At 44.5% G+C, this 13,140-nt stretch overlaps 1 protein-coding gene and 1 long non-coding RNA gene across 6 annotated transcripts in view; one reads left to right on the top strand and one right to left on the bottom strand.

The window, feature by feature from the left end:
- RFTN1 (raftlin, lipid raft linker 1) overlaps positions 1-13,140 on the bottom strand; it is a 207,576-nt gene that overhangs the window by 42,765 nt on the left and 151,671 nt on the right. For all 5 annotated transcript variants that reach the window (XM_055381122.2, XM_019023757.4, XM_055381124.2 and 2 more), the window contains exon 6: positions 11,439-11,642. In XM_055381122.2, the coding sequence (XP_055237097.1) occupies positions 11,439-11,642 (204 nt within the window). The remainder of the gene's footprint in view (positions 1-11,438; positions 11,643-13,140) is intronic.
- LOC109026297 (uncharacterized) overlaps positions 103-13,140 on the top strand; it is a 31,375-nt gene continuing 18,337 nt past the window's right edge. The window contains exon 1 of the long non-coding RNA XR_002005284.4: positions 103-3,018. This is a non-coding gene — a long non-coding RNA (uncharacterized lncRNA). The remainder of the gene's footprint in view (positions 3,019-13,140) is intronic.

Consider the following 13,140-nt stretch of genomic DNA (forward strand, 5'->3'; position numbering starts at 1 on the left):
CGCTGCTCTAGTCAATGTACCAGGTTCTGAGCTCTGCGCAATTCGACAAGTATACATGAAATGTATAGCATGATCAAGAACTATCTTAGGCAATGAGGGTAAAAAGAAATACAGAACAGGCCAGGTGCGGTGGCTCACACCTGTAATCCCAGCACTTTGGGAGGCCAAGGCAGGAGGATTCACTGAGCTCAGGAGTTCGAGACCATCCTAGGCAACACAATGAAACTCTATCTATACTAAAATACAAAAAATTAGCTGGGCGTGGCAGGGTGTGGCTGTAATCCCAGCTACTTGGGAGGCTGAGGCAGGAGAATCGCTTGAACCGGGGAGATGGAGGTTGCAGTGAGCCGAGATAGCACCACTGTACTTCAGCCTGGGCGACAGAGCAAGACTCTGTCTCCAAAAAAAAAAAAAAAAAAAAGCAAATACTGAACAGAGTCCTTGCCCCTATAGAATACACTAAGGGAAGCACCTTTTGCCCCTTTGTTTGGGGCATGGCTCCTAAATGTCCTAGGTTCATTTTGATAAGGGATTTGGGGGAAGAAGACTGACTTAGAAGCAAGTGGTTTGAAGCTAGGCTCTATCATGAAAGGTGATGTGACTCTTTCAAGGGCTGGGTCTCTCATCTATGGGATTATGGGCAATCTCTCTTGGTTCCCAGATTTGATGCTATAAACACTGCTCAATCATAATATTATGGACTGAATTGTTTCCTCCCAAAATTCGTATGTTGAAGCCCTAACCCACAATGTGACTATATTTGGAGACAGAGCCTTTAGGAAGGTAATTAAGGTTAAATGAGGTCCTAGTCCTCCTTTAACTAGGGTAGGATGGGGCCTTAGTCTAATAGGACTGGTGTCCTTATTAGAAGAGGAAGAGAAACCAGAGCTCTCTCTCTCCCTTTCCTGGCGTGTGTAAAGAGGAAAAGCCACGTGAGGACACAGCAGGAAGGTGGCTGTCTGCAAGCCAGGAAGAGAGCCCTAGCCAGAAACTGAAGTTGTGGGAACCTTGACCATGGACTTCTCTCCTCCAGAACTGAGAGAAAATAAGTGTCTGTTGTTTAAGCCACCCAGTGTGTGGTATTTTGTTATGACAGTCCTAGTAAACTAACCTACAAACAAAGCGCATTTCAACGATATGCTCTTTTAAAAGGACAATTTTTAATAGGGCAAATCCATAATAATGTGACCTTTTTTTTTTCATGGGGAGAGAAGGGAGACAAATTCAGAAAGTCCCCTGAATCATGCTGGAGTTCCTGGAACTGCCAGTATTTTCTAGAAGTCACAAAGAAAAAGACTGACAAATGTGAATATATAACAATCTTTAGCTTTGGCTCCCAAGAGACCCCATAAACAAAAGGTCATCAACATGAGAAAATTATTTGCAACAACAATAACAAAAATAAAGGCTAAGCTTAATATTTTTATATATAAAAAGCTTTTATAGATAGTTAAAAATACTGAAACACCATTAGAAACAAAGGACATAAAGCAATTAATTAATTCTCTTTATCTTTCCATGGCCAGTAAACATTGAAAAAAATTGCAATTTCTTTTTTGTTTGTTTGTTTGAGATGGGGTCTCACTCTGTCTCTTAGACTGGAGTGCCATGGCACAATCACGGCTCACTGCAGCCTCAACCTCCTGGGCTCAAGTGATCCTCCCACCACAGCCTCCCAAGTAGCTGGGACCACAGGCACATGCCACCACCCCAGCTAATTTTTTATTATTTGTAGAGATGCGGTCTCACTATGTTTCTCAGGCTAGTTTCGGACTGCTGGACTCCCAAAGTGCTGGAATTACAGGCAAGAGCCACCGTTCCAGGCCTCAACTTCTTTTTTATTTAGCAAGGTGATAAATTTTGAAAAGAAAATTTTCACTGCTGGTAAAGGTATGGTGATATGCGAAAGTTTACAGTGCTTAAGGGAATTTTAACTGTACAATCTTTATAGAAAGCAATTTAACAATGTTGCAGGAGCTTGCCACAAAAAGTCCACCCTCTTTCACCCAGAAATCTTACCTTTCTTGTCTATCATGAGGTAATAACCTCCAATGCCATCAAATATCCATCTACAAGCATTACTTATAAAATTACTTAAAAACTTAATCTAAATGTTCAACAATCCAAATATTTAACCATAGAAAAATAGTTAAATTTGGAGATTTCTATAAAATACTAGCCTGTCCCTAAAAATATTATGGGAATTTAATGATTTGGAAAAATGCTTTAGATACAATATTATGGAGAAAAAACTAGGATATAAAACTGCCACATGAGCTCAATATGGATTTTTATGTTAAAATGGTTTAGACAAACTTTAAGGAAATACACAAAATGCTAGCAGCAGTTATAAGTGGTAGAATTACATATAATTTGAGTTTTCTTTTATATCCTTTTCTGTGAGGTTATTAACAAGTTAATACAGGTATAACACAAGTAAATGGACAACACAGATGACAAAGAATTTCCTTTTTCTCTCCTCTACAAGGCTCTTGAAGGCCTAACTAGAATCAAAGAGTTTTTTAAAACTATGGGGAGATGATTTTAGTATAATCTAAATAGAAAAACTTTCCTTAGAGGAGTCTAAAAATGGCAGATAGGGCCTCAGAAGGGTGAGTGACATGTTACTGGAGTTCAAGTGTACACTGAATAACCTTCCAGCCATTCATTATGACACCTACTGGGAATCTATTATGTGCCAAGTAGTCCTGTAGTCACTAGAGATCTCACAAGCAGCAAGATAAAGTCCCTGCCTCCATGAAGCTTACCTTGCAGTGGAGGAGGAAGACAATAACATCATGTCAGAGGTGATACAGAAAAATACTAAGTGGGCCAAGGGGAGAGTGTGAAGGTGGACACAGTGGTGGTGGCTATTTTTGAAAGAGGCATCAGGGTAGGGCTCCCCACTTCGAGTGAACTAAGGAAGCAAGGAACATGGATCTGCAGGGTTTGAGAGTTCCAGGAGGAAGGGACAGCCAGCCTGACATGCAGAGTGAATGAAGGACAGCCAAGGACCAGGTGAGCAGCAGAATCAGGAGAGAAGGTGGTTAAGACTAAATTGACTGGTGGGGAGGCCAGCCACTTAGGGCTCTGTTCATCTGACTTGCTTGGCCAATGGGATATTAGCAGGTGTAATGCAAGCAGAGACATAAAAAGCACGTGTGTGGTTGAACTTGGCCTCTTGTGTCTTTGCCATTACATTGAGAAGGCATGCCCCAGTTAGCCAGTTGGTTCTAGGGAGATGAAGGACAAATGGAGCAGAGCTGCCCCAGTGGAGCCCAGCTGAGACCAGGTCTGCCTCAACAGAGCTGCTCCAGCCAACCCCAAAATCTGCCAGAGTAAATTGTTACCATTGTAAGCCAATGAGTTCTGAAGTGGTTTGTTACACAGCATTATTGGAGCAATAGCTGACTGACACAATGCCCAACCTAGACCTAAAAACAAGACCACTGTACTTTGCTTAGCTTGGGTCCTCATTCCAGAATAATAGGAAGGCCTAACCGGTTCAACAAACCATGGCTGTAAGGTAATAAGCACAGCAGCCTTATCCTGATATTATCCCAACATAAGATAGTTCTCCATTTCAAGTAAGAGCCCTATGGGTAAACCAATAACACACTCCAACTTCTTGTTTCCTATCCTGAGAGTCTGTTATCAAACAGCCTTGGCAGATGCTAAGCTTGCCTCTCTCATCTGCTTTGCTGAAATGTTCCTCCCAAGTGCTTATTCCATGGCCTCCTGAGAGACATGTTTCATAGGTTATCAGGGAAAAACAGCTGCTCTGCAGCTAAATCACGTCACAAGTATTTTGGGGTCCAAGGTGAGTATGGACCATAGTCCAGCTTACTTTTTAAGTTCTGGGTAACACTCCAGGAGTCCATCTGGAGCCCCTATCACAGTAGGGATGCCCTAAGAGACCCCTTTGAGTAAAGCCCTCCCAAATCCTGACCTGGGCATGCTTGAGACCAGAAGACACTCAATGATTCCATCAGGATTGTATCGACACAGCACACATTTCCTCAAGACTACTACAAAAATAAGTTATATCAAATTTCCAAAGCCTCTACATACAGATCTTCTCAATGGAAAACTTCTAAGCCCTTTAAAAGTGCCTGCCATGTGCTTTCAGTACTTAAGTGCTTAATTCCACATAAATTATATGATGGTGTTTAGCCTGCCCATGGCGAGCATGGCAGAGCTGAGGTCCAGAAGAGGGAAGGGGACACTCACAGCCCATCCAGACTTTTTCTCCATCCCCTGCTGGGCTTCCTCTCCTTCCTCCTGAGTCACAGGCCTGGGAGGGGGGCTGTGTGGTCAGCAGGGAAAGCTACGGCTAGCTTGGGGGCATGAAGGAGGAACACACCCAGATCCTTATTCACCACCCACCTCATCCACTGCCTGCCTCCCAGCCTCCCCACCTCAGCCTAATGCTCCAGTATTCTGAATCCAGAGCACTGATTCACCTACTTAACCATGAGGCTGAAGTTCAGAATGGCTGTCAAAATCTGGTTATCTGTAACAGCAAAAAAGTCAATGAACCAGAGAGCAGACAGCTGGGCTTTTAAAGATTCGCTTGTTTTGATGGCCTTGTCCACTCCTTGTCTCCTCATTACCTTCATGGCTCAGCCTCACTATAATGTGCACCGAATTGGGTATAAATAGGTCTATCTTAGAGTGAAGGCTCCAAGGTAAAAAGGTTAAACTGCCCTCCATCTATGGAAAACATTCCATTATCACTGCATTTTTTATTAAAGCGAAGATGCTTCCCTACTGTGCACAAAAAGCTATTTTCCCTTGTACTGTATAAATATTTGATGCTGGTCTTTTGGCAAAAGGCCACCTTAATATTCCAAGCTTATGATTTACAAGAAGGATGTGGGAAAAGGAGATTTGCCATATTATTTCAAGAGGTAAATTCTGTGAGGCAACCACTCTTCTGCAGCCTCTGAGACATTAAGACTGTCTATCAAGCTAACCTTCAGGCTCAGCCCCAGGGTGCTGTGCTTCGCCAAAGTCTAGCCTGAATGTGCATGCCATGACAAGCGGTCAATGCATTTGGTCTATTTTTGCAGGGTTAAAGACAAAGTGTTACTGTTCTCCTTTAAACAAGCTAGACTGGACCAGATTGTCCACCCTGGACTAGCTGGCATAACAGATCCTCTTGGCTCTCTGAGGGCGCCTTCTCTCCATCAGAGGTCGCACAGTGTTCTTGGCACCACCTTGATTCCAGGATTAGCAATCGCCAACTGCATAAGCGCAACTGCACATGCAGTCATATGACATGTGATCCCATGGCAAATGTAATCACTGCTCAACCAATCCCAGGTAACGGTGCCATGTTGCTTCCCAATCACACTGCAGCTAATTTGCTCTATTAACCAAAGAATGAGCAAGGCTGCTGCCTTCTCTTGCTTCTTGAACACTCACTGCTGCTCTGGGCCGGCCTGCCTTCCTACATTCTCAATTTGAGGCAATGAATAATCTAGAAAAGATATTACTCCTCTTCAGCTAGAAAAGGCTTAGCTTGCAAGTTGCAGCGCCATTTAACTGACCAGATAGGGAAGAAACATTCTGATTCAGTGTTAGCTGGATGTGAAAGCACTCTGCCAGATGCAGTTCAAGGCTTTTCATTGAATCCTCCCCAAAATTCTGTAAGAGCTGTCATTCCCTTTTAGTGGGTAGACAACTGAGTTAAATGATTAGTCCATGTTCATATGGAATTCAAGGGCCAAGCCAGATCTGAAATGTGATTTGTTTGATCCTAAAACCTACTCGTTTTCAACAATAGACATTGAGCTACTACTATGATGAAGCAGATCCTGTTTGAGGAACTGGGGGTAGGTGCTAAACAGGCTGGGTTTCTACCCTTGCAGAGCTGGTGTTTTCTGACCACTGCACCATACTCTCTCTGCCTTGGTGGTTAGGATGAGATTTCAGTTGGGTCACAATGAGATGGGCTTAGGGCTTCTGTTTGGGGCCACATCTGTGCAGATGCCATGCTGTCCTATATGGGGCAAAAAAAAATAAATAAATAAAAATATGCTTGTAAATGGCTAAGTTATGTATATAGCTGTGTATTTGACACAATGGAATAGCACACAGCAATGAGAGAAAATGGTCTTCAATTACATGTAAAAATATGAATGAATCCCACAATGACAAGTATATAAAGTTTGTACAGTTCAAAACTCATCAACAGTGTTTCAAGTAGGGACTGTGGTTACTCTGGGGGGATAGAAACAGCATGGGGCACGCAGGGGCTTCTAGGGGCTTGTTAAGTTCTGTTTCTTGATCTATGTGCTGGTGACATGGGTGTGCTCACCTTGTGAAAAGCCACTGAGCTATATCCTATGATCTGTACAATTTCTTACATGTGTGCTAAACTGCAATAAAAGTTTTTTTAAAGGTGTCCTATGGACACATGAGAAAATGCATGTAATGGCATATGTGCAATTTAGCCCCTACATTATTAAGTGGCTTCTTTGAAATAGAAGCCCTGCCTGTAACCACTAGGCCAGACATTCCTGGAGATGGGTGGTGTCCCAAGGGAGTGGCTATCAAAAACACCTGGTACTACTTCATTCTCCCTCTTTACCAGTCCCACCCTAAAACCTGCAGATTCCTGGTGAAACACTCCAATATCAGTGTTTTCCCTCGCCACCACTGGCATTATTGAGCATCATCCAGAACTATCATTAGTCACCTTCTGAATACAGCACCGTGATGTTAAGAAAGTACAAAAAGTAGGACCTGCCTGGGGGGTTGGTTGCGAGTATGTCTGTATAAAATATATACCCTACATATTTAATATATATTTTATTTAAAACATGTACATGTGTTTTACTTATGTATTTTGCAAATATATGATCATGGAGGATATGCTAGGTGTCAAAAAAAGGTGGTGTAAATACCCACACAAAGTGATACTTGGATTTAGATGCAGCTGGGGCACCGGAGAAAGTCTCAAGGGAGACCTAATCTTTTCAAAAGGTGGGAGCAGAGAGACATCTGGGTGTCATGTGACCCCCTATGTGATGCAGTGTGGAGAACACATTGCCTGGAATGTATTCTTGTCATAATTCTTAACTTATCAAGGCCTCAGAACTAACTTCCAGGTTACAGGAAATAGAGGCTGGAGAAATAAGATCAATGACACCATGAGCCCTGACCAGATGAAACCATCATGCAGGCCGTTCTGCAGAATAAGAGGCTAGGTTCCTTTCAAGCAGTCAGGGAAAGAAAAAAGGGCTCTTCTAGGCAAAAAGAGAAGTGAGGATACAGTCACCGCAAACACTGACTGTTACTGGATTAGATTCTGGTTTGGATAATCAGCTGCAAAGGCCATTTCTGAAACAAAGAGGTGGAGGACTGCCAGGGTAGGAAAGGGCAAGGACAGGCCAAGGGTATGATGAACGAGGACAGGAGTGGGCAGGGGGGTGGAGCAGGGAAGGCAGGGCAAAGAGGGTAGTTGGAGGCGGGGGACAGGACAGAACCAGAGGAATGCTGGGCAAGGCAGGGCAAGAGAGATGGTGGCAGCAGCAGCAGCTTCAGTGGCTGGTGATGGCAGCAGCAATTCTGTAGGCCCAGAGGCCTTGTGAAAAATCAGCCTCCTCGCTGGGTCTTCAGGGGTGGGCAGCCTTAGTCTTACCCCAAACTCCTGGCTCCCACCCAACTCCTCCACAACAGCTGGCTCAGCTCGGGGTCTCTCCTCCTGGTCTTTCCCATCCTCTAGAAATAGAGAACCTGGGCTTCATCTCACTGGGCAACATGTTCCTGAGTGCCTGGCTGCTCTATGTGTGGCCCCTGGACTCATTCTTGCTTCCGTCGGGTCCTGCCACCTCCCTAGAGTGACCTTGGAGTCCTCCTCGTCCCACCGGGAGAGCCGCCAAAGTCCCGCTGGGGGCCACAACTCCTGCCAGCATAGCCACGTCTTTCCTTTTCTATCCCGCCCACCTCATGGTCCTTTTGTCTGCCTACCCCCTTCTTTCTTCCTGCCACCTTCTTGCTCTTACTAGCCAGTAACCTTGACAATGACATAATGTCTCTGTGCCTCAGTTTCCACAGCTATAACACAGGCATAACAACACTACCTACTTCACTGAGGTATTGTGAGGATGAAGTCGATGCTGAGTTTGAATTACTGAGACCGGCACCCACACAAAGCAACCGCTAGGTGTCCACGGTCATCACTATGCCCCTCCTCTGTGCCCTAAGCTTGCCAGAGCCCACGGGCAGAGCCTCCCCCAGCCCAAGACACTGGGTCATTCTAAGGTTTAATGAACGACCCAGGGAGAGGAGTCCTGGACACCATGAGCAGGAGCCCAAACTTGAGGACTGTACAAGTCTTTCTATGTCCCAGGGTGGGAGGCATGGGGAGGGGAGTAATGCCTCGAGAACAGAAGCTCTGGAGTCTGCACTGGGTAATTCAGGCTGAAACATCACCTTGTTTATGGGACAAAGTTCTCATGAGCTTTATGACCCTGTGGAAAATATTTTGGAGTATAAATCTCTATTCAGGAGTCATGACTAGTGCCATTCCAGATGGCAAACAGCTTAAAGATGTGCTTCTAGCTCTGCCAGCTTTATTTGTAAGGACACTAATTATCTCATTAGAAATAGGTTCCTCTTATGATTATGATTAGCTTGCCTTTTTTTTAATTCTGGGAAAAGATCACACACGTATTTCATCCCTGGCCAACGGAAACCTTGGACTTTTCCAGAGCAGAAACGCCCTAACCCAGGAAGCATTACTCCCAGTCATACTCCCCCTCCGAAAAGACATATAAAAGGGTGAAATTGTGTTTAAAGTCAGAGTGGGTTTCAATTCATTTTGTTCCGAGAATTTTGCAGCCGTCCCTGACATAGAGATGAACAGCTATGGTGGCGCTCTAAGATATGGGCTGCATACAGGAAGACGCCTGGGCCCTGTGGAGGACTTCACGGTTGCGCTTGCCAGGGGAAATTTCATGTTCTGTCTTCAGGGCAGGAAGAATGAATTTAATGTGGTTAAAGCCAAGGGAGGCTATAACAGTATTTCAAACACTCAAGTCAAATCTGAAGAAAAAGCTGCTTAAGTTGTCTGCATTTCTGGACTCCAGGTTGAAGAGTGGGGTGACGGGAAGTAGAGGAGGCTAACTCAGCCTTGATCACCAAACCATAATGGTAGAGGAACAGCAAATGGGTTTGTGAACGTTCCAAGTGTTCTTTCTTGGAGGTCTTAGGGCCCCTGACATGCTCAGGCAGTGGGGTCAAAGAGAAAACCTTCCTTCTGATGCCCTAGTTTTCCTAAGAGGGGAAGAAATTCCAAGTGGCCACCTGTGTATCCACTATCTCCAGCACCTCTCTACACACCTTCAACAACTAACCATCAGTTTCCTAGGGAGGAATGTAAAACTATGCATGGCCACAGATAACATCTATGGACACCGAGAAGGGATGAAAGGAGCCACTGTTGCCACAACCCAAGATGGGCAATGTGGTGTCCCTGCAGGAAACAGGGAGCCAAAGGTTCCTCCCTGGCCTCCCCTGACACTGATAAGTCAGGCTGTAAACATCTGTCCCAAGTCGGCCCCAAGCATGTACCGCCACTGGTGTTTTATGATGCATCTGAAACCAGACCGTGACAACACCTGGCTTTGGGGAACTTTGTAAGTACCCACGGAGGGCTTCCTTGTGTAGAGGGAGGTTACCCACCTTGCCACCAGGGCACAGAAGTAACCCTACATTAGTTGTATTAAAGACACGTATATTTGGCCGGGCACAGTGGCTCACGCCTGTAATCCCAGCACTTTGGGAGGCCAAGGCGGGTGGATCACGAGGTCAGGGAACCGAGACCATCCTGGCTAACACAGTGAAACCCCGTCTCTACTAAAAATACAAAAAGATTAGCCTGCGTGGTGGCGGGTGCCTGTAGTCCCAGCTACTCGGGAGGCTGAGGCAGGAGAATGGCATGAACCTGGGAGGTGGAGCTTGCAGTGAGCCAAGATCGCGCCACTGCACTCCAGCACTCCAGCCTGGGCGACAGAGCGAGACTCTGTCCAAAAAAAAAAAAAGGTATGTATATTCTAGAACTGCACTGACCAAGTACACACTGACCAGTGACACTAGCCACTAGCCACATATAGTTATTTAAACTTAATGAAAGTTAAATGAATTTTAAAATTCAATTATTCAGATGCAGTATCCACATTTCAAGTGCTCAGTAGCCGCAGGCAGCTGGTGGCCGCCATACTGGACAACCCAGATACAGAACAAACACCTCCATCATCATGGGCACTTCTGTTGGACAGCCCTGCTCTGGATGTATTCTTAACAAGCCAATCACCTTTCTTGTGTCATTCATGCATTCAACAAATGGTTATGGACCACTACACTATACAACGCCTGCTGCTACTATGATAACGTGTCAATATTAGTCAACGATACTTAGATAGAGACTCGCATCCAAAATTAAGAGCTGTCTGTGCTGTATCATGTTCTAAGACTTTGGACAATTTAAAGTACGTTCATTTAGAATTCAGAATGGTCTCTATTCTCAGGATGCTTGCTGGCATTTCAAGGATTGCAAACAATGTAGAATCCAAACTCTGTTCGTGACTTTGTTAATTCTTGAGAGAAAACAGCTCAACAACAACACACGGCGCTGTTGATGCCCCCTGCCAGGTTTTGCTGGGATTGACAAATTTGGCGTTATGTTTCACTTAGGAATCCTGCTGACTGGCAGTCCTCAGGATACGCACGTGCTGGCACGTTGGTCCCACTCCCCAGGTTGCCTCCCAGACTTGACACACCCTGGTGACTCAACTTGCCTTCTCGTTAACCTAAAGCCCTTTCTTTGTTTGACACATTTTCCCACTGTGGGCAGACTTTCTGCCTTAGGAGAGCTGACATCAATAGTGCTATCCCATGCAGCAAACCACTAGAGACAGCACATTACTGGGGAGGGGGTACTGGGTGCTGGGAGACCTGGGAACAGTGTGTGTCTCAGTGGAGCTTACAGAAACCAGGCTGTTCAATTTATTTCTCTGCTGTTAATTTCAAGGTGCTGCTACTGCTACTTCAAACTGTAATAGTGTCTACAAACAATTTGCACTTTGGAATGGCACAATCCCAGGGGGTAATTAACAAATCCAGGGAACAATCTTTTTAAAAGCCTTTAAAAGCAACAGAGACTGAGGCCACCTTCGATGAAATAGAATCACCGCACTTTCTCTGTCATTTCAGAAGATACCTGGCTGACTCGTAGAGAGGTTTTGAGAGCACAGGCCCTGGGCTTTATGGAAAGTTCCTCAAGATGTGTTAATTAGAAATAAAATGCAGCATGGTTATTGGCTGCAGAGCTTTCTGAATGAAGCAGGCTCTGAAGAGGGACTAAGATTTCAAGAGTTAGAAGCAGAGTTCACAAAGGGCCACCCAAGGACTGTGAATTCCAAACATACCATTCACTATTCCAAGGTAGAAGACTGCGTTCACCAGCATGCCTCCTTTCCGGAAGTGGTCGCTCATGTGCTCTAACCAGTTGGCGTCCAAACCGCTCACCGTCTGGCCATTCTTGGAGACACGGAGAGGAATGGTGACAGGGTAGTATTGCCGGCACTTCTGATGGCTCTTCGGTTTGTTGAAAAGGGTGAAGATCTCCATTTCTGTTGGGATTTGTAAAGGGAGTGGAGAGAGAAGAGGTCAACTGATGATAAAAATCTGCTTCATCGGCTCTAGTGGAATCTCTCAGGAGCCTGAATAAATGATATGATGAATGCTGAAATCTCTGTGAGGCTGTATTGTTGCCAGATAATAAAGCCTCATTCCAAGTAGTAAATTGAGGCTGGCTTAAAGTAACATGGACCTGAAAGGTTGGGCTTCTGATGGAGAACTTAGGTTTTTAATCTGGAATATAATGAATAGCTGTTATCTGCAATTAATAGGCACAGCTAGGTGTTTGAGAAAAGAACATAGCAGATGGTTCTAGAAATTCATACAAAGATGTGTTTTAGAAATAAAAGCAGACATACTTGGGTGAGAATGGTCTTTGAAAAAGTAAATGTACAGAGACACATAAAAACAAAAATACTGCTCTAATTCCAGGAACCTTGTACACTCCTGAACTCACTATTTATAAACTGCAGTAGTGTTTCCTGGGGCTGAACCCATAATACTTAATCAAGTACATCAAAAATACATCATTGATATGTAAAAATAAATATGTTCCCGTAAATGAGAGTTCCTGCCTGGAGTGGCAGGTCGGTCCAAACAGCCAAGAAGGCACAGGGGATGAGGCGCTGAGCTTTTGGTTCCTTCATTTATAGCTCAGTTCTTCAGCAATCAATAATCACTGCCACCCAGCAGCTGAGCCGCAACTGCCTACGTGCAGCTGGGCGTGGGTTAGCAGTAGCAGCCTCCAGAAGCAAATACCTGGAATTTCAATCTAAGTCTGAGAGTCTATTTTTGTGCTCCTCATTTAGTCAAGCAATCAGTTGACCCCAGCTTAAAAAGTCTTGCTTGCACAGGCTAGTCAGGAATATGCTTTGGTTTCCAAAAATATCTTCTTAAATCATAAGAAAATCCCCACCCTTCTTTGAAACAAGAATTTGAAGGTCATAAACAATGGTTGACATTAGCAAGAAGGACAAAGCACATTCATGCTCCTTGCATGAGACACCTGGACCCACACTCTCTGATGCTGTTTCTCAGATTTCAGTATCTCACAATGTTTTGTGGTATCCAAGCACTAGTTGATTTTTTTAATTGACTCACTTTCCTTTATTTAAACACTTTTTTTTTTTAGAAAAAGGAAACTTTGTTTCATGACTATGAAGGCAGTCCACTACCACTTGCCAAAAACAAGGGGTGATGAAGCACATTAACACCAAATATGTTCATCCATCTAACATCGAAAATTCTCTCACATAGGTCACAAAGTCTTCTCACAGCCCCGCCTGAGCGAACACCAGCAGAGATCTCTAGGGACCAACGCTGGGCCATAGTACTTTGTCATCAGCAATATCTGAATGAACAGCAGCCATTTCAGGCTTTCCACCCAATAGAACAGTTAGGAAAGGAAGGTGCCCATCTTTGGAAGTGGCCACCTGTATTTTAAACACCAGTTCTAGCCTGTTCATCATCCCCACGCCAAATTGCTTTTCT

This window comes from Gorilla gorilla, chromosome 2, assembly GCF_029281585.2.
Source record: "Gorilla gorilla gorilla isolate KB3781 chromosome 2, NHGRI_mGorGor1-v2.1_pri, whole genome shotgun sequence".
NCBI lineage: Eukaryota > Metazoa > Chordata > Mammalia > Primates > Hominidae > Gorilla > Gorilla gorilla.